The 26,447-nt window shown below is 39.4% G+C and overlaps 1 protein-coding gene across 2 annotated transcripts in view; it reads right to left on the bottom strand.

Moving 5' to 3' along the window:
* DIPK1A (divergent protein kinase domain 1A) overlaps positions 1-26,447 on the bottom strand; it is a 147,788-nt gene that overhangs the window by 42,989 nt on the left and 78,352 nt on the right. The window contains exons 1-2 of one of the 2 annotated variants that reach the window (XM_049879775.1): positions 12,664-12,904; positions 10,677-10,811 (exon numbers count right to left, since the gene is read on the bottom strand). In XM_049879775.1, coding sequence (XP_049735732.1) covers positions 10,677-10,811; positions 12,664-12,729 — 201 coding nt within the window. In that variant the 5' untranslated portion in view covers positions 12,730-12,904. Of the gene's footprint in view, positions 1-10,676; positions 10,812-12,663; positions 12,905-26,447 lie in introns of those variants that run through there. The other variant, XM_049879776.1, reaches the window with a different exon arrangement.

The raw sequence follows: 26,447 nt of genomic DNA, 5'->3' as shown, positions 1-26,447 counted from the left end.
GATAGGCTAGGAAGAAAGGCCTGGTGATCTACTTCTGAAAATCAGCCCATGAAAACCCCATGGATCACAATGGTCTGATCCACAACTCATCAGTCGGATGCTGCACGACTGGGCAGTGCTTCATTCCATCGTGCACGGGGTTGCCATGAGTCGAAGGACGACCTGATGACAGTTAAGAACAACAAAGTTAATTGGTATTTTTGCCCTACTCTGCAATATTGTAAGGACCTTAAATGCTTTAATTCCCTCTAGCTTCCTCTCAATTTATATGTAATTGTTATGTATTTTAATTTTTTAATATATTAAAAAGTCCTGAAGACCTTAATATAATTTTTTTATACAATCAATGTTTATATTTAATTGTTGTTACTCTTGAGTCTTTCCTATATCTCAAAAATTTCTGGTTTTATTTTCCTTCTGTACAATAAAATTTTTTTAAGGTATTTAGAATCTTGTTTAGTGCAGGTCTGCTGTTAGCAAACATTCTCATTTATTTTTTGGTTAGAATGTTTTTATTTTGCCTTTAGTCCTGAAGGATATTTTGACTTGATGTGGGATTCTAGGTTGGCAATTGTTTTCTTTTGGAACTTTGAAGATATTATTCCATACGCCACTGACTTACTTTGATTTAGTTGAAAAGTCAATTGGAAGCCTAATTTTGCTCCTTTGAAGAAAATGTGTCTTTTCTTTTTCTGGCTGCTTTTTATTTTAGTTTGCATCTCTCTTTTTGTAAAATTTTCTTGTGTTTTAGGTGAAAGTTTACAGAGCACATTAGTTTTTCATTCAAAATTTTATACACAAATTGTTTTGTGACATTAGTTGCAATCCCTGAAATGTGTCAGCACTCTCCCCTTTCCCTTTCCATCCTGGGTTCTCAGTGTCCATTCATCCAGTTTTCCTGTCCCTTCCTGCCTTCTTGTCTTTGCTTTTGGGCAAGTGTTGTCCATTTGGTCTTGTATACTTGAACTAAGAGGCACATTCCTCATGTGTGTTACTGTTTGTTTTACAGGCCTGTCTAATCTTTGGCTGAAAGGTAGATTAGGGAGTAGTTTCAGTTCTGAGTTAGTAGGGTGCCCGGGGGGTCATAGTCTCAGAGGTTGCTCCACTCACTGTCAGACCAGTAAGTCTGGTCTTTTTTGTGAATTTCAATTTTGTTCTACATTTTTCTCCCGCTCTCTCCAGGACCCTCCATTGTGACCCCTGTCAGAGTAGTCGGTGGTGGTAGCAGGACACCACATAGTTTTTCTTTGCTCAGGCTGATGGAGACTGTGGTTCATATGGTTTGTTAGTCTTTTGAACTAAATTTCCTTGTGTGTTTGGTGTTTTCATTCTCCCTTGCTCCAAACATGCTGGGACCAATAGATTGACGTCTCTGTTTCCCTATTTTAAGTCTTTTAGCTTTCTTTTATGACTGAGAGTTCTTTACCTAGGTTGGTATCTGCCTGATGCTGCCCTGTGCCCCAGACTCCAGTTGTTATCTAATGTTGTTGGTTCTCAAACTGAAGGACTCCTTTTAATATCTCTTGTAAGTTTGATTTGGTTTTTTTTACAAATTCCCTTAATTTCTGCTTATCTGGAAATGCCCTATTTCACCATAGTATTTGAAGGTTTTGCAGGATATATTATTTTTGGCTGGCAGTCTTTTGTTTGTTTCCTTTTATATATGTCATCCCATTGCCTTCTTGCTTACATAGTTTCTGTTGAGTAATCAGAGGTCAGTCTTACTGTTTCCTTTTCTTAAGTGACTTTTCATTTTTCTCACGCTGCTCTCAGGATTCTTTATTTTTGTCAAGTGTGATTATGATATGCCTTGGTGACTTCCTTTTGGGGTCTATCTTATACAGGGTTTGTTGAGCTTCTTAGATGGTCAGCTTTTCATCCTTTGTGATATTTGAGAACTTTTCAGCCAGCAAATCTTCAACAATCTTCTTTCTTCTCTGTCTTCCATTTTCTCCCCTTGTTCTGCAGTTCCAATCATGCATAAATTTTTGCTCTTGATTGTGTCCCACATAATTCTCAAGTTTTCTTCATTCTTTCTCTGATTTTTCTCAAAGTGGCGTCCATGGATTTGTCTTCAATCTCGCTCATTCTTTCATTGTTTCAAATCTGCTCCTAAAACCTTCTATTGAGTTGTCTATTTCTGAAATTTTGTTGTTTATCTTTTGGATTTCTAGTTGCTGTTTTTGTATGATTTCTAATTGTTTATTTACTTTGATATTTTGTTCTTGTATTATTTTCCTCAATTCTTCTATTGCTTTTTCCATGTTTTCCTTGATTTTGCCTATTTTTTCCTTGGTTTTGTCTGTGTTTTCCTTGATCTCTTTCCTTATCTCTTGGAGAGGCCCAAATATTAGTCTTTTGAATTCCATATCAGGTAGTTCCACTGTCTTTTCTTCTACTGGAAGGTCATCTGATTCTTTATTTTGGTCACTTGCTAGAGTCATCTTCTCGTGCTTTTTTATATGTTTTGATATTGTCTGCTGTCTCTGAGACATTAAGGTATTATTTTATTTATTTATTGATTGTATATGTCTTTTCGTTTTGTCCTGCTTCTTTGTTTTATTTTGATATGTCAGGGTGGGTGAGCCAGGTGTGCACTGCTGCTTACTCAATTGGGAGCACAATAGCTCTCACCACCTTGTCTGGGTTGGCAGGACCAATGTAGGCAGAGTAAGCCTGCTTTGCTGTACACTGGTTTGGCAAGGTGGCTGACAGACTGGGTGTGGCTGTCTGCCTCCTGATGTTGATCCAGTGGTGTGCAAGTATATTCACAGCCCCTCACCAGATAGGCAGGGTGTTAGACGGGGAGTGGCACGAGCTCACTTCCCTCCATTCAGTAGCTGGTCGAGTGGTGGGAGGGAAGGAGCAGCGTGAGTCCAGTTTAGTGGTAGGTCAGAGCTGGGGATGCTCTAGCTGCAGTGGCATGGGAAAGCGGGCTGAGGTATGGGGCTAAGTGGAGGGAAGAAAGAAAAGACAAGATAGAAAGAAAAAAAGGGGGTTAGTTGGCGGGTGGGGGCAGGGCAGACCTGAGGAATGGCAGAAATGGGGACAGGTGGCATACATGGCTAGGTGGGAAGTAGAAAGTGGTAGGCCAGTCTCACTATAGCCAAGGTGGTATGGTGTAGCTCAGCGGGAAGGGGTAACAGTAGGATACAGGGCTAGGTGGGAGAAAGAAAAGGAAGAAAGGGTAAAAAAGAAAAAATGGTGTGGCAGAAGCTAGGGAGATAAAAATTTAGGCCAGATCCAACCAAGGGTGAAAACCCTGGTGCACCAGCTTTAGGCGGAACCTCAGAGAGGTGAACTATTATAACCTCTTCTACCCTGCAGGCATTTGCTGATTTTCAGACCCCTCTCCATGCCCAGAATCAGCAAATGCCTGCAGAATAAAAGAGGTTATAAAAGTCAGCTCACCTCTCTGAGGTACTTTCAGTTCGCCTTTTCACCTTTAGGGTTCAGCCTAAAGCTGGTGCACTAGGGTTCTCACTCTTGGTTGGATCTGGCCTAGATTTTTATCTCCCTAGCTACAAAACTGTATATTTTAGATCACACTCTTCAAAGTAAAAGCAGCCAAAAAAACTAAGCTTACTTCTCTCAATTCCTATCTCCTCCCAGATCTTGATCAAGGAATTGATCTTGTTAGCTCTTTGAAGCTTTAAAAAATACTCCAAAAATATTTTTCCTGCTTGCTTTTTAGTTCTAATCCCACAATTCCGTTGTGATATTAAATCCGTTGCCATTGAGTCAATTCCGACTCATAGTAACCCTGTAGGACAGAGTAGAACTGCCCCATAGGGTTTCCAAGGCTACAGTCTTTACAGAAGCAGACTGTCACAACTTTCACCCACCAAGCAGCTTGGTGGGTTAGAACCACCGACCTTTTGGTTAGCAGCCGAGAGCTTAACCACTCAGCTGCCAGGACTCCTTGTGCATATTTAACCTGTTGCTGTCAAGTCAATTCTGATTCATAGCAACCCTACAGGACAGAGTAGAACTGTCCCATAGAGTTTCCAAGGAGCGCCTGGTAGATTTGAACTGCCGACCTTTTGGTTACCAGCCATAGCACTTAACCACCATACCACCAGGTTTCCTGATATTAAGTACTACCTTAATACTACTGACCATAGTATTACCAGTTATGGTAAGTTTTAAGAACATAATCCTAATTGTAGACAAACTACAAGTTTTTTAAAAAGAACCTTAGGAAAATGATGCATTTTAGCGAGAAAACTTTTTAATTATTTTCAAATTTTCGTAATACAATCATTAAATTATATTAGAATTATGCTCTACTTCCATTTCTTATATGCTACAGTCTTCTGACATTTATGAGGAATGTGTTTTTAAACCTTTCTGAATTCCCAAATTAACAAATACCACTATATAGCACAGAATTTCCAATAAGAGTGCTTATTTCCACATCATAATTACCCTCACTTTCAACCTTCCCTGTTTTTACCTCACTTGATGAGCAGTTTTGCACTGACTGGAGCACCACTTGAAATAACTTCATGATGTTTTTACACAGAACATAAGGAGAATTTGTTGCTACCAAAGCTGGAACAAGCAACTTCTACATTTCACCTTTAATTTAATCATAAATAATATTTTGGGGGGAAAATGTTACTTTTTTGCCTATCTTCATCTTCTCTTACTTCCATTGCCAGTATCTATTGGCTTTCCTTTGGGATTAAATCATGCCCACACTAGGAACTACCATCAAGAGCTCTTTGGTGAACATCTGGACAGGCAGAGAAGGATGACAACGGCATGACCTGGTCTGACTTCCAATAAGGTACACACCTGGACAATTCATGGAGCACTAGGAAGATAATTGTTTTGTGAAGAGAGATTATGGAGTTTCTGGAATACACATGGATACACACACACATGCATTCGTGTGTACATATACACTTAATTGGTGCTAAAGCAAAGATTTACTGTTTTGTTATTAAAATTTTACTACACTCTACTCAAACTAGTATGATTTAGAAAATGTAAGTTACAGAAACAAATATAAGACAGTAGCCTTGACTTCAAAAACTTACACTTTTACAGAAACTAAGACACACCCAAGAAAGAGATCGGTAAAAGATTGTATTAGTTGCTAAAATAATCTATATAGGTCACAGATTTATAGAGAGTTTGGTGAAAGAAAAATTTGAATTTGACTATAATATCAAGAAAAGGAAAATTCCACGGTTTGGTTTGGTTAGGTCAAAAGGTGCTTATGAGGGCAAAGGAAGAACATGAAGCTAGAGGGGAGGGCAAGAATCATTGAACAGTTTTATCCTATGAGAAATTGGGACCCTTTGGAAGCAAGGTTCATATCTGTGTTTAGAAAGGTTATTCCAAAGGCAGACTGAAAGTGAGTAAGATTTCAGGCAAGGAAGCCAGTTAGGAGGCTGCGGCAGTAATCCAACTGAGAAATGATAAAGATCCAAACAGAGGGGGTGAGGGATAGAGGGAAAGAGAGCTCGTGCATCACTACTCCTATCTGCCAAAGACTAGAGCCTTCCTTACTCAGTCCTTACCAGTTCTTGTTCTGATATCATATTGACCTGCCTCACAATGAACTTCCCTTCTCTCAACGGTCCAGTGCCATCCTCCATCATGTCAACATGACACTACTATTTCTTTTGAATTGAAATGTACATTCTTCCCCTTGTCTACAGTCAAGGTCCTTTTCATGTTTGTGTGCAAGTGTCACCTCCTTTGTAAAGGCTTTCCTGGCTGCCTCTCCAAGGCTGAGTTAGGCACCATACATCTGTGTTCAGATAATATCCTTTGCATTCCACTACCACAGTTCTTAGTGTTTTTGTGTCATTACTGTTTGAACACTTGACTAACTACCTTCCGACAGACTCGGAGGCAGGGATTCTGTCTTATTTATATACTTGAACAAAGAAACAAAGGCAATGGTGGTTATATAGATAAGTGAGGGAGAACACAAATTGTTGAGGGCCTTCAGTGCTGTAAGAGCACGGACCTATCCTGAAAGCAACAGAAAGCCCCTGGAGGTGCCTGAGCAGGGACTTGATCTGATAACAGCAGTATTTTAAAATTAATCTGTCGTATTAGGCTTGATTAAAAAAAAGGATGGAATTAGATAAACTGGTCAGAATATAATTTCAGCAATTAAAATGAAAAATAATGAGGGACTTCAGCTATAATTCACTCAAAATGTGTCAATATGTACCTTATATTTTGAAGGATGGTGTATTAAGACAAGATATCTAAAAGCATACCTATTTCATTTTGGCTTAATCTCTCAGAAAAGTGTTTCTAATACCCCCAGATGATGTTAACACGGAGGTTAGTGGTCGCATGGATTTTTTTCTGATCAAGTACATTTGCTCCCTCTTGTAGATGAACAATGCGCATTAGAATATTAAGGCCTCTCAGAAGATCTCAGTGAAGTCAACTATTTATCTTTGTTTAACCCTCTCTTTCCAAATATATCTGATCAGGGAAATATTTTATCATAGAAGACCTATTAACTTGCCCCAGGGTACCCAATTTGAGAGAGGTAGCTTAGAAGGGAAATAAACATTTCAAATAGTTTTGGTTATTTGTATGTGTTTTTATAGTTGGTTCCACCTCAACTGTCTGTTGTAATGTGTTAGTTTGCATATTGCTGTGATGCTAAAAGCTTTGTCACCAATATTTCAAATACCAGCAGGGTCACCCATGGCGGGCAGGTATCAGCAGAGCTTCCAGACTAAGACAGACTAGGGAGAAAAGCCTAGAGATCTACTTCCAAATATTAGCCAATAAAACCTCATGGATCACAACAGAACACTGTCCAACTCACTTGCTTTGGACACGTCATCAGGAGAGATCAATAACTGGAAGAGGACATCATGTTTGGTAGAGGGCCAATAAGGCAATCCTCAGTGAGATGGACTGGCACAATAATTGCAACAATGAACTCAAACATGCCGGTAATCGTGAGGTTGATGCAGTGCTGGGTAATGTTTCGTTCTGTTATATATAAGGTGACCATGAATCAGAGTCAACGACATAGCTCTCTAGCTAGCTCAACAGTTGGTTACATAATTCCTGCTTACTCCTTCTTCACTAAAGGTAAATAAGTGAGTTTTATAGTTTTTGTTAGCTCTATAACACTATAAGGAGCCCTGGTGGTGCAACAGTTAAGCACTTGGTTGCTAACCAAAAGGATTGCAATTCAAACCCACCCAGTGGCTCTGTGAGAAAAAGATCTGACAATTTGCTTCTGTAAAGATTATAGCCAAGAAAACTCTATGAGGCAGTTCTGCTCTGTCACATGAAGTCACTATGAGTTGGAATTGACTCAATGGCACCCAACATTAAACTATAACTTCCTGTTCCAGTCTTTTCAGGCCCAGGGTAACAGAATTAGGATCAAATTCTGGCTCCATTATCATGGACAAATTCTTTCATCTCTGTTATGGACTGAACTGTATTCCCCTAAAATGTATGTCAACTTGGCAAGACCATGATTCCCAGTATTGTGTGGTTGTCCTCCATTTTGTGATCTGATGTAATTTTCCTATGTGTTGTAAATCCTAATCTCTGCCTGTGGCTAATGGGGCAAAATCAGGTTATGTAAAAGAGGATTAGGGTGGGATGCAACATCCTTATTCAAGTCACAGCCCTGATCTGATGTAAGGGGAATTTCCTTGGGGTGTGGCCTGCATTACCTTTTATTTTTTAAGAGGTAAGAGGAGACAGAATTGAACAGAGAGAGAAGGACCTCATACCACCAAGAAAGAAATGCCAGGAGTGGAGTGCATCCTTTGGACCCAGGGTCCCTGTGCGGAGAAGCATCTAGGCCAGGGGAAGATTGATGCCAACACCTTCCCCTAGAACTGACAGAAAGAGAAAGCCTTCCCCGGGGGCTGGTGCCCTGAATTTGGACTTCTAGCTTCCTATACTGTGAAAGAATAAATTCCTGTTTGTTAAAGCCATCCACTTGTGATACTTGTTACAGCAGCACTAGATAACTAAGACACTCTCTGAGTCATATTTCTTTATGTGTAAACATGGCTCAGGCCCGGCTACAACTGATGACTGCTCTGACAGGAAACACAACAGAGAGCCCCTGAGGGAGCAGGAGAGCAATGGGAGGCAGACCTCAAATTCTCATAAAAAGACCAGACTTAATGGTCTCACTGAGACTAGAAGGACCCCAGAGGCCATGGTCCCCCTCTTTCTGTTAGCTCAAGAGAGGAACCATTCCCAAAGCCAACTCTTCAGACAGGGATTGGACTGGACTATAGGATAGAAAATAACAGTGGTGGGGAGTGAGCTTCTTGGATCAAGTAGACACATGAGACCATGTGGGCAGCTCCTGTCTGGAGGGGGCAGAAGCTGGCCGAATGGACACAAAAATAGAGAGTGGAAAGGAGTGTGCTGTCTCATTAGGGGGAGCGCAACTAGGAGTATACAGCAAGGTGTATATAAATTTTGGTATGAGAGACTGACTTGATTTGTAAACTTTCACTTAAAGCACAATAAAATTTTTTAAAAAATGGCTCAGGGTTTTCGAAGTGTGATTTTAAGCATTAATGAACATGTAAAGCACCCAGTACACTGCTTAGCCCCACAGGTTCCTTCTGCAAGGATCTGGAATTGTCAGTTACAATGGACAAAGGATTGGCATCTTTGAATGCTGAATTTGAGACTCATCTTTACAACTCATTCCCCTGCTTCTTACATCAGTAATTCTTCCCTTGCCTAGTAAAGAGACTATAACCTTCCAGAGGAGTAATGGTTTTTAATCCTTACTGATAGAGTGCCTAGAGTTAAATTGATTTTTATGTCCTTCGAACTTTGGAAAGCCTCAGGTCTCCCTGTCTTAGGTTTCCACAATGCTTGCTATTACAACATTTATCTTAATTTACTGTAATTGCTCATTTTCTTCCCTGCTAGACTGTAAAGCTCTGTAAGGTCAAAGACACCTTGTTTCCTGATACACGTAAATACCTAGCAGCCCTGGCTGGGTAAAGAGTAACCATTCAATAATTACTGATTCATTAATAAGATTAATTCATTTTTATCAAAAATATAATTCTGAGACAAAGTGTTTTAATGTTATTTATATCAGAAGCTATTGGTAGAAAGCAAGGAGTTAAATTTACTTAAAATCCTCAAACATTTAAAATATCATTAATGCTGTCAATCCAGTAACTACTACTAGAAATCTTACGCCAACAGAGTGATTTTTCTGAGACACAGCTAATCATTAGGATAAAAATTAAGCAACAAATACACACATGCTTCCTAGATAAATTTCTGGTATTTGGGAACAACCCTATTTATTCATTCCACAGGTGTGTTCCAGAAAGGCTGCCTGTAAATAACACTTTTATACTCTAAACATTAAAAAACTCATTTGATTAGAATGTATTTGAGCTCAACTTCAAATATATTTGAAAAACAAAATCCCTCTTTGTAATGAGGAGACATCCTCACTAACTTTATCTGTATTATATATTTAGATTTCTGAATATTGGATTCTTCAAAGTGGGGAACACTCCTATTAACATAGTAAGATCAAAAAGCTAAAGAAAACACATTCTTTTGTGGTACTAGGCGGGGAGGGAGGGTGGAAGAGGGTTATTTACTGATTAGTTAGTAGATAAGAACTACTTTAGGTGAAGGGAAGGACAATACTCAATACAGGGAAGGTCAGCTCAACTGGACTGGACCAAAAGCAAAGAAGTTTCTGGGATAAACTGAATGCTTCGAAGTTCAGTGGAGCAAGGACAGGGGTTTGGGGACTATGGCTTAAGGGGACTTCTAAGTCAATTGGCAAAATAAACTCTATTATGAAAACATTCTGCATCCCACTTTGAAATGTGGCGTCTGGGGTCTTAAAACGCTAACAAGCGGCCATCTAAGATGCATCAATTGGTCTCAACCCACCTGGATCAAAGGAGAATGAAGAACACCAAGGTCACACGATAACTATGAGCCCAAGAGACAGAAAGGACCACATGAACCAGAGACATCATCCTGAGACCAGAAGAACTAGATGGTGCCTGGCCACAACCGATGACTGCCCTGACAGGGAGCACAACGGAGAACCCCTGGGGGCGCAGGAGAACAGTGGGATGCAGACCCCAAATTCTCATAAACAGACCAGACTTAATGGTCTGACTGAGACTAGAAGAATCCCGGTGGTCATGGTCCCCAAACCTTCTGTTGGCCCAGGACAGGAACCATTCCCGAAGACACTCATCAGACATGGAAGGGACTGGACAATGGGTTGGAGAGAGATGCTGATGAAGAGTGAGCTAATTATATCAGGTGGACACTTGAGACTGTGTTGGCATCTCCTGTCTGGAGGGGAGATGGGAGGGTAGAGAGGGTTAGCAACTGGCAAAACGGTCACGAAAGGAGAGACTGGAAGGAGGGAGCGGGCTGACTCATTAAAAAACTCATTAGGGGGAGAGTAAATGGGAGTATGTAGTAAGGTGTATATAAGTTTATATGTGAGAGACTGACTTGATTTGTAAACTTTCACTTAAAGCACAATAAAAACTATTTTAAAAAAAGCTAAAGAGCAACACAACTCTAATGTAGAATTCACTTTTACTTTTTTAAAAACAATTATTAGTAAGTACATAAATAGTAAATATAGTGTGTCATTAAGAGGCTTCTCAGTAAACTAGGAAATAAAAAATACTTACTATTATTTTTTTACAGTCCTTTCCTCTGCATAGCTCTGTATAGGTAGAATATTGCACATATATAATCCAACTTCCAACAAAAACCACCAACCAGGAAAAGAAAAGGTATTTCATCCGCACGTATGAGAAGCGAGCCTGTGAGTAAAAGAACACATAGCAATCATTCATTCAGCATCAAGTCAGCATTCACTGTCCTAGAACATGGTTTTTCCCCCTTTGTGGAAGAACTCTATATTCTAGGTTTTTGTATGGCAATTCTCCTTGAAAAAAGTATACTTTTGCTGAATTCAAACAGCACTGGTCTTAGAAAAGGAAGCTCCTTGGCCCTGCCAAAGAAAAAGGGAACGAAATATCCTTTAACACGTACAGCCTTTCAAATATCACCGTCATCAAAAGCTACTTATTAAGCATAAGCACGTGTGCTATGCTACTCTGGATAAGATATGATCAGGTAGAGGTACGATTCCGGTTTTCTATGAGCTTACAAAGGACTTTATTGAAACAGCAAGCTTAAAAGTCTTTGTAGATAGTCATGACAAAAATAACTTTGTTTTAGAGAAATAAGAACAGAAAATTTGGTTCTTTGTCTGCCTCATAATGAGGCAGCATTAGAATAAGAAATTAAATTCTACATTCCTATTTTACTATTGTATCCACTAAGGACTTATGTTCCTTCTATCCAACCAGCCAAATGCTTTACCTAAGAAATACACTGGAAACTGAGGAAAATGTTACAACTATTAAAGAAGAAATAATTGGAGAAGAAGGGTTAAGCTATATTAAAAATAAACTACTCCTTGTATGTCAACTTGTAAAGCCACACAATAGGATCCTCTTTACATTGTTTTGCTTCCAGTATTCTGGTATCTAATTACAGCTTGGGCCAGCTGGTGCCTGTTCTCCATCAGCCACATATCAAACAGTTTAATCCTCAAAAATACAGATGGTCAAGATAATCTGACATTTATTTTTTGGATCTGGTGCACCAATGGTCTGATTTTATAAACAGTAGAATTCATGAATATAGAGAGAATTGAGCAGAATAAATTAAAGACATGTAAACAAACAATGAAAAGCTCGTTTAGCTTTTACAGTCACGGTCACGAGCCAGTTTCTCACACTGGGAAACAGTGGGATACTGTTAGCACTGTGAGCATGCAAAGAAAGCAGAAAGAGATGAAAGACACATAGTGCAACCTGGAGAAGACAATGGATGCTAAGGAGAAAAAAGAGATTCAAAACATACTGGGTTCTGTTGTCCCTATTTGTAGTTAGATACCTGCCTTTGTGAGGTTCACAGATGGTGAATATGAGTACCAAAAAGCTTGAGTACAATGAATTCACAGTTAAATGACAGGTCTTTGAGTTTTACTATTAAATACAAAATGTGCCTTAATGAAAGGTATTTCTGTAGAGCTCTAAACAAATCTAGAAAAAGAAAATCCAGAAAGAATTACAGATTAAATCACAACAGTATATATACCAAAGGGTTTGTAGGAAAGACACTTAAGATTTCTTGGCCCTAATATGAGGCCTAAGGAGCCCCGGTGGTGCAGTGTTTAAAGCACTAGGCTGCTAACCAAAAGGTTGGCATTCAAACCCACCATCCCCTCCACTGGAGAAAGATGTAGCAGTCGGCTTCCATAATGATTTATAGCCCTGGAAACCCTATGGTGGCAGTTCTACTCTGTCCTAGAGTGTTGCTATGAGTCGGATATCGACTCAACAGCAGTGGGTTTGATTTGTTTTTTTTTTGAAAAAAAGTTCTGGTTATCAGATAGAAGGAGATATATACTACTAGTATAGGCTTAAATAAGATTAATGAGATAATGCCTATAGAACATAAATACTTCACTGGGCACATAGTAAATACTCAACAAATGTTAGCTACATCAATATGCAAGGCACTGAACAAGAGGCCAATAATGCTACCACTATGATTTGGTCTTATCGTTATAATTTTGTCCTTGCCAAAAAGAAAACGAACCTGAATCTGATCAAGTCTCAAGCTCCAACTACGAACTGACAGGAAATACAAGAGACAGAGGAACATATTAAGTAACACTATGAGGATACAATCAGCAAACTCCAGACCTTGGGAAACTGCAGTACAAACAACCCAGCTTCTTCAACAAATAAACTGCAAAAGAAAAAAAGAGAGGGAGGTAAAAGCTAAAAATTAAAAATTATTTAACAAAATATATCAAATAACCACAATATGTGGATTTTTTTAGTCCTAATTCAAATGAATAGCTGTACAAAAATGACACTTAACAACTGAAAATTTGAACAATGACAGGAATCTGACGATATTAAGGAATTCTCTTAATTTTTTAGGTGTGCTAATGGTTGTATGGTAATGTTTAAAGATAAAAGCCATTCATATGTGTATACATGTATGTGTGTGGTACATACATATTCATATATATAAATAAAGCACATAGGGGCAACAGTTACAGATGCTTCCTAGACATAAACAAATACCTCCGGAGATTGGTTTACTGGTTTTGAAGGCTCAAGACTATAATATTATGGAATAACTCAGTCAATTGGCATAACATAGTTTGTAAGGTTTTTGTTCTACATCCCATTTTGGTGAGTAGCATCTGGGGTCTTAGAAGCTAACTAGTGGTCATCTAAGATATGGCTATTAGTCTCTACTGGTCTGGAGCAAAAGAGTAGGAAGAAAACCAAAGACTCAAAGAAGAAACTAGTCTATAGGACTAATAATCTACATGAACCCATGGCCTCATCTACCCTAAGACCAGAAGAACTAGATGATGCCTTGCTACCACTACTGACTGTTCTGATGAGAGACACAATAGATGGTCCTGGATAGAATGGGAGAAAAATGTAGAACAAAACTAAAATTCTTAAAAAGGGCCAGACTTACTGGACTACTTGAGACTAGTGGAACCCCTGAGGCTATTGCCCTGAGATAACCTTTAAATTTTGAACTGAAACCACTAACGGAGGCCACTTTTCACCTAAACAACAGATTGGCTCATAAAATAAACAATGTCACCTGTGGATGCCGTGCTCCTTTTTTTTTTTTTTTCTTTTTTTTTTTTTATAATAACTTTTATTAAGCTTCAAGTGAACGTTTACAAATCCAATCAGTCTGTCACATATAAGTTTACATACATCTCACTCCCTACTCCCACTTACTCTCCCCGTCTTGAGTCAGCCCTTTCAGTCTCTCCTTTCTTGACAATTTTGCCGGCTTCCCTCTCTCTCTATCCTCCCATCCCCCCTCCAGACAAGAGTTGCCAACACAATCTCAAGTGTACACCTGATATAATTAGCTCACTCTTCATCAGCGTCTCTCTCCCACCCGCTGACCAGTCCCTTTCATGTCTGATGAGTTGTCTTCAGGGATGGTTCCTGTCCTGTGTCAACAGAAGGTCTGGAGAGCATGACCGCCGGGATTCCTCCAGTCTCAGTCAGACCATTAAGTTTGGTCTTCTTATGAGAATTTGGGGTCTGCATCCCACTGCTCTCCTGCTCCCTCAGGGGTCCTCTGCTGAGCTCCCTGTCAGGGCAGTCATCGATTGTGGCCGGGCACCAACTAGTTCTTCTGGTCTCAGGATGATGTAGGTCTCTGGTTCATGTGGCCCTTTCTGTCTCTTGGGTTCTTAGTTGTCATGTGGGCTTGGTGTTCTTCATTTTCCTTTGCTCCAGGTGGGTTGAGACCAATTGCTGCATCTTAGATGGCTGCTTGTTAGCATTTAAGACCCCAGACGCCACATTTCAAAGTGGGATGCAGAATGATTTCATAATAGAATTATTTTGCCAATTGACTTAGAAGTCCCCGCAAACCATGTTCCCCAGACCCCCGCGCTTGCTCCGCTGAGCTTTGAAGCATTCATTTTATCCCGGAAACTTCTTTGCTTTTGGTCCAGTCCAATTGAGCTGACCTTCCATGTATTGAGTGTTGTCTTTCCCTTCACCTAAAGCAGTTCTTATCTACTGATTAATCAATAAAAAAACCCTCTCCCACCCTCCCTCCCTCCCCCCCTCATAACCACAAAAGTATGTGTTCTTCTCAGGTTTACTATTTCTCAAGATCTTATAATAGTGGTCTTATACAATATTTGTCCTTTTGCCTCTGACTCATTTCACTCAGCATAATGCCTTCCAGGTTCCTCCATGTTATGAAATGTTTCAGAGATTCGTCACTGTTCTTTATCGATGCGTAGTATTCCATTGTGTGAATATACCACAATTTATTTACCCATTCATCCGTTGATGGACACCTTGGTTGCTTCCAACTTTTTGCTATTGTAAACAGAGCTGCAATAAACATGGGTGTGCATATATCTGTTTGTATGAAGGCTCTTGTATCTCTAGGGTATATTCCGAGGAGTGGGATTTCTGGGTTGTATGGTAGTTCTATTTCTAACTGTTTAAGATAACGCCAGATAGATTTCCAAAGTGGTTGTACCATTTTACATTCCCACCAGCAGTGTATGAGAGTTCCAATCTCTCCGCAGCCTCTCCAACATTTATTATTTTGTGTTTTTTGGATTAATGCCAGCCTTGCTGGTGTGAGATGGAATCTCATCGTAGTTTTAATTTGCATTTCTCTAATGGCTAATGATCGAGAGCATTTTCTCATGTATCTGTTGGCTGCCTGAATATCTTCTTTAGAGAAATGTGTGTTCATATCCTTTGCCCACTTCTTGATTGGGTTGTTTGTCTTTTTGTGGTTGAGTTTTGACAGAATCATGTAGATTTTAGAGATCAGGCGCTGGTCGGAGATGTCATAGCTGAAAATTCTTTCCCAGTCTGTAGGTGGTCTTTTTACTCTTTTGGTGAAGTCTTTAGATGAGCATAGGTGTTTGATTTTTAGGAGCTCCCAGTTATCGGGTTTCTCTTCATCATTTTTGGTAATGTTTTGTATTCTGTTTATGCCTTGTATTAGGGCTCCTAGGGTTGTCCCAATTTTTTCTTCCATGATCTTTATCGTTTTAGTCTTTATGTTTAGGTCTTTGATCCACTTGGAGTTAGTTTTTGTGCATGGTGTGAGGTATGGGTCCTGTTTCATTTTTTTGCAAATGGATATCCAGTTATGCCAGCACCATTTGTTAAAAAGGCTGTCTTTTCCCCAGTTAATTGACACTGGTCCTTTGTCAAATATCAGCTGCTCATACGTGGATGGATCTATGTCTGGGTTCTCAATTCTGTTCCATTGGTCTATGTGTCTGTTGTTGTACCAATACCAGGCTGTTTTGACTACTGTGGCTGTATAATAGGTTCTGAAGTCAGGTAAGGTGAGGCCTCCCACTTTCTTCTTCTTTTTCAGTAGTGCTTTGCTTATCCGGGGCTTCTTTCCCTTCCATATGAAATTGGTGATTTGTTTCTCTATCCCCTTAAAATATGACATTGGAATTTGGATCGGAAGTGCGTTAAATGTATAGATGGCTTTTGGTAGAATAGACATTTTTACTATGTTAAGTCTTCCTATCCATGAGCAAGGTATGTTTTTCCACTTAAGTATGTCCTTTTGAATTTCTTGTAGTAGAGCTTTGTAGTTTTCTTTGTATAGGTCTTTTACATCCTTGGTAAGATTTATTCCTAAGTATCTTATCTTCTTGGGGGCTACCGTGAATGGTATTGATTTGGTTATTTCCTCTTCGGTGTTCTTTTTGTTGATGTAGAGGAATCCAAGTGATTTTTGTATGTTTATTTTATAACCTGAGACTCTGCCAAACTCTTCGATTAGTTTCAGTAGTTTTCTGGAGGATTCCTTAGGGTTTTCTGTGTATATAATCATGTCATCTGCAAATAGTGATAACTTTACTTCTTCCTTGCCAATCCGGATACCTTTTATTTCTTTGTCTAGCCTGATTGCCCTGGCTAAGACTTCCAACACGATGTTGAATAAGAGCGGTGATAAAGGGCATCCTTGTCTGGTTCCCGTTCTCAAGGGAAATGCTTTCAGGTTCTCTCCATTTAGAGTGATATTGGCTGTTGGCTTTGCATAGATGCCCTTTATTATGTTGAGGAATTTTCCTTCAATTCCTATTTTGGTAAGAGTTTTTATCATAAATGGGTGTTGGACTTTGTCAAATGCCTTTTCTGCATCAATTGATAAGATCATGTGGTTTTTGTCTTTTGTTTTATTTATGTGATGGATTACATTAATGGTTTTTCTGATATTAAACCAGCCTTGCATACCTGGTATAAATCCCACTTGATCAGGGTGAATTATTTTTTTGATGTGTTGTTGGATTCTATTGGCTAGAATTTTGTTGAGGATTTTTGCATCAATGTTCATGAGGGATATAGGTCTATAATTTTCTTTTTTTGTAATGTCTTTACCTGGTTTTGGTATCAGGGAGATGGTGGCTTCATAGAATGAGTTGGGTAGTATTCCGTCATTTTCTATGCTTTGGAATACCTTTAGTAGTAGTGGTGTTAACTCTTCTCTGAAAATTTGGTAGAACTCTGCAGTGAAGCCGTCCGGGCCAGGACTTTTTTTTGTTGGGAGTTTTTTGATTACCGTTTCAATCTCTTTTTTTGTTATGGGTCTATTTAGTTGTTCTGCTTCTGAATGTGTTAGTTTAGGTAGGTAGTGTTTTTCAAGGAATTCATCCATTTCTTCTAGGTTTTCAAATTTGTTAGAGTACAATTTTTCATAATAATCTGAAATGATTCTTTTAATTTCATTTGGTTCTGTTGTGATGTGGTCCTTCTCATTTCTTATTCGGGTTATTTGTTTCCTTTCCTGTATTTCTTTAGTCAGTCTAGCCAATGGTTTATCAATTTTGTTAATTTTTTCAAAGAACCAGCTTTTGGCTTTGTTAATTCTTTCAATTGTTTTTCTGTTCTCTAATTCATTTAGTTCAGCTCTAATTTTTATTATTTGTTTTCTTCTGGTGCCTGATGGATTCTTTTGTTGCTCACTTTCTATTTGTTCAAGTTGTAGGGACAGTTCTCTGATTTTGGCTCTTTCTTCTTTTTGTATGTGTGCATTTATTGATATAAATTGACCTCTGAGCACTGCTTTTGCTGTGTCCCAGAGGTTTTGATAGGAAGTATTTTCATTCTCGTTGCTTTCTATGAATTTCCTTATTCCCTCCTTGATGTCTTCTATAACCCAGTCTTTTTTCAGGAGGGTATTGTTCATTTTCCAAGTATTTGATTTCTTTTCCCTCGTTCTTCTGTTATTGATCTCTAGTTTTATTGCCTTGTGGTCTGAGAAGATGCTTTGTAATATTTCGATGTTTTGGACTCTGCAAAGGTTTGTTTTATGACCTAATATGTGGTCTATTCTAGAGAATGTTCCATGTGCGCTAGAAAAAAAAGTATATTTTGCAGCAGTTGGGTGGAGAGTTCTGTATAAGTCAATGAGGTCAAGTTGGTTGATTGTTGTAATTAGATCTTCCGTGTCTCTGTTGAGCTTCTTACTGGATGTCCCGTCCTTCTCCGAAAGGGGTGTGTTGAAGTCTCCTACTATAATTGTGGAGGTATCTATCTCGCTTTTCAGTTCTGTTAAAATTTGATTTATATATCTTGCAGCCCTGTCATTGGGTGCGTAAATATTTAATATGGTTATGTCTTCCTGATCAATTGTCCCTTTTATCATTATATAGTGTCCTTCTTTATCCTTTGTGGTGGATTTAAGTCTAAAGTCTATTTTGTCAGAAATTAATATTGCTACTCCTCTTCTTTTTTGCTTATTGTTTGCTTGATATACTTTTTTCCATCCTTTGAGTTTTAGTTTGTTTGTGTCTCTAAGTCTAAGGTGTGTCTCTTGTAGGCAGCATATAGATGGATCGTGTTTCTTTATCCAGTCTGTGACTCTCTGTCTCTTTATTGGTGCATTTAGTCCATTTACATTCAGGGTAATTATAGATAAATAAGTTTTTAGTGCTGTCATTTTGATGCCTTTTTATGTGTGTTGTTGACAATTTCATTTTTCCACATACTTTTTTGTGCTGAGGCGTTTTTCTTAGTAAATTGTGAGATCCTCACTTTCATAGTGTTTGACTTTATGTTAGTTGAGTCGTTACGTTTTTCTTGGTTTTTGTCTTGAGTTATAGAGTTGTTATACCTTTTTGTGGTTACCTCATTATATACCCCTATTTTTCTAAGTAAAAACCTAACTTGTATTGTTCTATATCGCCTTGTATCACTCTCCATATGGCAGTTCAATGCCTCCTGTATTTAGTCCCTCTTTTTGATTATTGTGATCTTTTACCTATTGACTTCCATGATTCCCTATTATGTGTATTTTTTTTTAATTAATCTTAATTTGTTTGTTTTTGTGATTTCCCTATTTGAGTTGATATCAGGACGTTCTGTTTTGTGACCTTGTGTTGTGCTGATATCTGATATTATTGGTTCTCTGACCAAACAATATCCTTTAGTATTTCTTGTAGCTTTGGTTTGGTTTTTGCAAATTCTCTAAACTTGTGTTTGTCTGTAAATATCTTAATTTCGCCTTCATATTTCAGAGAGAGTTTTGCTGGATATATGATCCTTGGTTGGCAGTTTTTCTCCTTCAGTGTTCTGTATATGTCGTCCCATTCCCTTCTTGCCTGCATGGTTTCTGCTGAGTAGTCAGAACATATTCTTATTGATTCTCCCTTGAAGGAAACCTTTCTTTTCTCCCTGGCTGCTTTTAAAATTTTCTGTTTATCTTTGGTTTTGGTGAGTTTGATGATAATATGTCTTGGTGTTTTTCTTTTTGGATCAATCTTAAATGGGGTTCGATGAGCATCTTGGATAGATATCCTTTCGTCTTTCATGATGTCAGGGAAGTTTTCTGTCAGAAGTTCTTCAACTATTTTCTCTGTGTTTTCTGTCCCCCCTCCCTGTTCTGGGACTCCAATCACCCGCAGGTTATCCTTCTTGATAGAGTCCCACATAATTCTTAGGGTTTCTTCATTTTTTTTAATTCTTTTATCTGATTTTTTTTCAGCTATGTTGGTGTTGATTTCCTGGTCCTCCAGATGTCCCAGTCTGCATTCTAATTGCTCGAGTCTGCTCCTCTGACTTCCTAGTGTGTTGTCTAATTCTGTTATTTTATTGTTAATCTTTTGGATTTCTACATGTTGTCTCTCTATGGATTCTTGCAACTTATTAATTTTTCCAGTATGTTCTTGAATAATCTTTTTGAGTTCTTCAACAGTTTTATCAGTGTGTTCCTTGGCTTTTTCTGCAGATATCCTAATTTCATTTGTGATATCATTAAGCATTCTGTAAATTAGTTTTTTATATTCTGTATCTGATAGTTCCAAAATTGTATCTTCATTTGGGAAAGATTTTGATTCTTTTGTTTGGGGAGTTGGAGAAGCTGTCACGGTCTGCTTCTTTAAGTGGTTTGATATGGATTGTTGTCTCCGAGCCATCACTGGGAAACTAGTTTTTCCAGAAAATCCGCTAAAAAAAAACTGCAGTCAGATCCCTATCAGAGTTCTCCCTCTGGCTCAGGCTATTCAGATGTTAATGAAGCCGCCTGGGGAGGGTGGGGGAGGGAACAGAGAGATAGGAGAGTAGCACCTCAGAATATAGCCAGAGTTGCTTGTCTTGCTTGGAATGACTATTATATCTGAGATTCCCGCGGGTGCGTCGCCTATGTATGCTGTCTGTGTGGAGATTGCCCCCGGGGGGTCTGGCCCGCTGGAGTCACGGTCAGATCCTCCGCTTCCAGCCCCACGCCCAGCGTCAAGGCTCCCCTACTGGGACGGTGCACTCTCGACTCCAAAATCAGTCGCTGCCTCCCGGGGACTTCTCGTCCCTCCAGCCGCGTGGCCGTGCCGCCCCCGTGAACCAGGTGGGCCCCCTCCCGGGGTTAGTTCAGATGGGTGGAGTAGCTCCCCGTGCTTGTGCCGCGACCGAGTGTCCCGGCTGGAACGCTGTTCTCCCCGCTCCAATACCAGTCGCTGCCTCCCGGGGACTTCTCCTACCGGCTGCGTCCCACGCCGCCCGCGCGACCCGGATGGTCACCTTCCCGGGGTTAGTTCAGGGGGTGGAGCAACTCTCCGTGTTTATGGCGTACCTGCGTGCAGTCCAAATCCCTGTGGGACGGTTCCCCGGCTCGGGTGCTGCTCTTTCTGCTCCAAGATCAGTCACTGCCTCCCGGGGACTTCTCCTAACGGCTGCGTCCCACGCCGCCCGTGGAACCGGCTAGTCCCCCTCCCGGGGTTAGTTCAGGGGGGTGGAGCAGGTCTCTGTGCTTGTGCCGTACCTGACTGGTATGCTGGCTCCAGGCTCTGGAAACAATCGCTGCTTCCCCGTATTAGTTCGTTCTCCGTCTCTAAATCTGTGTTTGTTGTTCAGGGTTCGTAGATTGTTATGTATGTGATCGATTCACTTGTTTTTCCGTGTCTTTGTTGTAAGAGGGATCCGAGGTAGCGTCTGCCTAGTCCGCCATCTTGGCTCCGCCCCCCGCCGTGCTCCTTTTAAAAAACCATGTATGTGAGACCAAACCATCAAAAGTTACCCTAAACCAAAGATGAGAAAGTATGGGGAGGCAGGGAAACTAGATTAATGGAAATGGAACTACCAGAGCATAAATAACGAAAATGCTGACACATTGTGAAAAACATAACCAATATCATTGAACAATATGTATGATGTTGTTGTTAGATGCCATTGAGTCAGTTCCGACTCATGGCGACTCTATATGCAACAGAACAAAACATTGCCAAGTCCTGCAACATCCTCACAATCTTTACTATGTTTGAGTCCATTGCTGCAGCCACTGTGTCAATCCATCTCATCAAGAGTCTTCCTCTTTTTCACTGACCCACTACCTTACCAAGCAGGATGTCCTTCTCCGGGGACTGGTCTATCCTGTTAATATGTTCAAAGGACGGGTGACGAAGTCTCGCCATCCTTGCTTCTAAGGAGCATTCTGGCTGTACTTCAACCAAGACAGATTTGTTCGTTCTTCTGGAAGTCCATGGTATATTCGATATTCTTTGCCAACACCAAAATTCAAAGGCACCAATACTTCCTCAGTCTTCCTGATTTATTGTTGAGCTTTTGCATGCATACAAGGTAACTGAAAACAACATGGCTTGGGTCAGGTGCACCTTAGTCCTCAAGGTGACATCTTTGCTTTTTAACACTTTAAAGAAGTCTTTTGCAGCTGATTTGCCCAGTGCAATATGTTGGTTGATTTCCTGACTGCTGCTTCCATTTTTTTTTTCTTGCTTCCATGGATGTTGATAATGGATCCAAGTAAAATGAAATTCTTGACAACTTTAATATTTTATCATGATGTTTATTGGTCCAGTTGTGAGGATTTTTGTTTTCTTTATGTTGAGGTGTAATCCCTACTAAAGGCTGTGACCTTTGATCTTCATCAGTAAGTGCTTCAACCCCTCTTCCCTTTCAGCAAGCAAGGTTGTGTCATCTGCATAACGCAGGTTGTTAATGAGTCTTCCTCCAGTCCTGATGTTGTGTTCTTCACATAGTCCAGCTTCTCAGATTATCTGCTCAGCATACACATTGAATAAGTTTGGTGAAAGGATACAATTCCGACACACATCTTTCCTTATTTTAAACCATACAGGATGCCTTTATTCTGTTCAAATGACTGCCTCTTCGTCTGTGTATAGGTTCCTTATGAGCACAATTAAGTGTTCTAGAATTTCCATCCTTCACAATGTTATCCATAATTTGTTATGATCCAAACAGTTCAATGCCTTTGCAGTAGTCAACAAAACACAGGTAAACATCTTTCTGATATTCTCTGCTTTCAGCCAAGATCCATCTGACAACAGCAATGATATTCCTTATTCCACGTCCTCTGAATCCGGCTTAAATTTCTGGCATTTCCTTGTCAATGTTCCCATGTGTCTGTCAGTTCGTGCTACTGTAGTGGCTTATGTGTTGCTGGAACCCATGCCACTGGTATTTAAAATACCAGCAAGGTCGCCCACGGTGAACACATTTCAGCAAGGTTTCCAGACTAAGACAGACCAAAAAGAAGGATCTGGCGACCTACTTCTGAAAAAAAATTGGCCAGTGAAAACTTTATGGATAGCAGCAGAATGTGCATAAAAGACATTGTTAAATGGGAACCTAATTTACTGTGTAAACTTTTACCAAAAACACAATTATTAAAAAGAAAGAAAAAAGCCAGTATCTTTTAGAGATAGGTCCTGAAATATCTAGGAATGAAATGATATGATATCTGGAATTTGTTTTAAAATAACATGGGAGGAGAAGTACGTGGGGGTATAGCTGAAACAAGATTGGTCACGAGTTGATAATTGTTGAAATTGAGTAACGGGCACATGCCTTCTTTCGTATGTTTAGAATTTTCTATAATAAAATGCTAAAAGAAAAGATTACTCTGGTTTCCTTAATGTTTTTTTCCTACTGATTTTAAATTTCGTATATTGTACAATAAGGCATTCACTGTCATACCAAGACATTCCCTTCCCTTATTCCGCAACTATTACACTTTCTACTATGTGCCAGGTACAGCATTTGGCCCTTTCATACATTTTCCGTTACAGGGATCAAAAACTGTAAATGTACCATACAAGTACCCTTCAAATAGTTGGAAGTGTCTATCACTTGAAGAACCACAGATAGCATGTCTTGATTTTATTTTTAGAAGTCCAATTTTATATTAATAGTTTACATGATTTGAGGCAGGTTTTTCTTTTTTGACTTTTTTTTACTGTATTTCAGACCAAGGCTTACAGAGCAAATTAGTTTCTCATTAAACAATACACACATTGTTTTGTGACATTGGTTGTAAACCACAAGACATGTCAACACTCTCCCTTTCTTGACCTTGGGTTTCCTATTACCAGCTTTCCTGTCCCCTCCTGCCTTCTGGTCATTGCCCCTGGGCTGGTGTGCGCACTTAGTCTTGTTTTGTTTTATGGGCCTGTCTAATCTTTGGCTGAAGGGTAAACCTCAGGAGTGACTTCATTGCTGAGCTATAATGGTGTCCGGGGGCCATAATCTCAGGGTTTCTCCAGTTCTCTGTCAGACCAGTAAGTCTGGTCTTTTTTTTTTTTTTTTTTATGAGTTAGAATTTTGTTCTATATTTTTCTCCAGCTCTGTCCAGGACCCTGAATGGTGATCCCTGTCAGAGCAGTCAGTGGTGGTAGCTGGGCACGATCTAGTTGTGCTGGACTCAGTCTGGTGGAGGCTATAGTACTTGTGGTCCATAAGTCCTTTGGACTAATATTCCCTTGTGTATTGTTTTCTTCATTTTCCCTTGCTCCAGACAGGGTGAATCCAGTGGAGTTACCTTAGACGGCCACCTACAAGCTTTTAAGGCCCCAGACGCTACTCACCAAAGTAGAATGTAGAACATTTTCTTTATAAACTATGTTATGTCAATTGAGCTAGATGTTCCCCGAAACCATGGTCCCCATAGCCCTCAGCCCAGTAATTTGGTCCCTCAGGGAGTCTGGATGTGCCTACGCAGCTTCCATGACCTTGTGAGGCAGGGTTTCGAAACAAGATTAATCTAAATTCATTTAGTAAGAGAATCGGGGAAGACTTTACACTAGCTTTTTTTTTTTCTCTTCCTGCCCTGCTCAGCTGCAGGTAGAAGTCACTAAGGAAAACAACACGGAGCTGGTGAGTAGGGCTCTCTCCAATACCCTTGGTCCTATCACAGCTTCTTCACCCACCTCAAGAGGTCTAGTGATGGCAACTGTCCTTTGGATTCTCCATTAATAATATCTACTCTGGAAGTTTATACAGATGTTCAATAAAGCTGCCTTATAATGCTTTCAGGTGCATATTAAAGCTTAACAGATGTTGGCAGCTAAGACTTGAATATTTCTCCCTCCTGAATATCCAATTTAATAAAATTTGGAACCACTTTGCTTTTCTAATGTCTCTCAAATAACTACACTTTTCTACTTCCTCTGGCGTATGCTTAAACTGAAAAACACCCTGTGAACTGGCTTGCCCGCTGACTCTTATCATGATACAGAATGCCAAGAATTTTGGAGAGGAAATTAGATTAACGACATTCCCAGCAGGGCACTGGGCATCACCTGTTGTAGACAGAATGACAAATGAGTGAAACACATTTTTATTCCAGCATGCCTTGGAAAATTGCTGTGATTTTGCAAGCAACACAAAATAGTAAAAGGACCTTTGTATGTTCTTTAATATCTGCAGATCCTGCTGCTTCACATTTTAAAATAATGATGGAAGGAAGAAACAGCATTAAATTACATCATGGCTAATAAAAAAAAAAAAAAACTAATTTTATTTCCCTGTGTGGCATTCACTATAATGTTTCTAATGGTCTGTTCTGTACCAATTACCTAGACAATTCTAGTGTTTGATTAAGGAACATAGTTCTTGTTTGTGACCTTTTTATTTATGCTGAACCATCCAAAATTACTGCCTAGAAGTTTTTTTTTCATTCTGCTGACTCTGTGCCTAACTACTGATGAATGGTAGATCACTTCATTCCAAATCATACTCCTGAAAAGTATGATAAGAATTTCGGTAAATATACTACAGCAGTAGTTCTCAACGGAATCAATTCTACCCCGTAGGAGACATCTGGCAATGTCTGGAGACATTTTGGGTGTCATATTGCGAAGCGCTACTGGTGCCTAGTGTACAGAGGCCAGAAAACCAAAACCAAACCCACTGCCATTGAGTCGATTCCAACTCACAGAGGCCAGAGATGCTGCTAAATATCTACCCTACAATGCAGAGGACAGCCCCCTGCAACAAAGAATTATCCAGCCCAAAATGTGAAGAGTGCTGAGGTAGAGAAACCCTATACTATGGTTACATAATCAAATGACAACAAAAATTACAAGGTTGAAAGAATAAAATCTGTATGACACTATAATTTTAAGTTGACCTTTATGGCATAAAATATTACTAATTAGAAAAATATAACAACATCTCTCTGGACATAAGAGAAGCAGTTCTTCATGACTAAAATAAATGGTTACCAATATCTTATTATAAATAATAGAAAATCACTGGAGATGGGAAATATGGAAATGATGAACTCTATCAATTTTACTCTAAAGAACAGTGATAACTTTTCTTCTTTTTTAATATGCCTTGACTTTATTCTGAAAACCTTTTATTTCAAAATAAACAGAAAACCTTTGACCTTATTTAAATTATTTTACATTAAGTTTTAAAAACAGGCCTAAAGGAGGGGCATCACAACAAAATTTGGCCATTTAAAAATACTCTCTATTGACTGGAACTCTTATACACTGCTGGTGGGAATGTAAAACGGTACAACCACTTTGGAAATCTATCTGGCATTTCCTTAAAAAGTTAGAAATAGAACTACCATACAACCCAGAAATCCCACTTCTCGGAATATATCCTAGAGAAATAAGAGGATTTACACAAACAGATCTATGCACACCCATGTTTACTGCAGCACTGTTTACAATAGCAAAAAGCTGGAAGCAACCAAGGTGTTCATCAACGGATGAATGGATAAATAAATTATGGTGTATTCACACAATGGAATACTACGCATCGATAAAGAACAGTGAGGAATCTGTGAAACATTTCATAACATGGAGGAACCTGGAAGGCATTATGCTGAGTGAAATCAGTCAGATGCAAAAGGTCAAATATTGTATAAGACCACTATTATAAGATCTTGAGAAATAGTTTAAACTGAGAAGAACACATTCTTTTGTAGTTACAAGATGGGGGGAGGGAGGGAGGATGAGAGAGGGTTATTTACTGATTAGATAGTAGACAAGAACTATTTTAGGTGAAGGGAAGGACAATACTCAATACAGGGAAGGTCAGCTCAACTGGACTGGACCAAAAGCA

The sequence above is a fragment of the Elephas maximus genome, chromosome 3, assembly GCF_024166365.1.
Source record: "Elephas maximus indicus isolate mEleMax1 chromosome 3, mEleMax1 primary haplotype, whole genome shotgun sequence".
Lineage (NCBI taxonomy): Eukaryota > Metazoa > Chordata > Mammalia > Proboscidea > Elephantidae > Elephas > Elephas maximus.
Note: the sequence above shows the minus strand (reverse complement) of the source record. Positions and strands in the feature narration are given on the sequence as shown.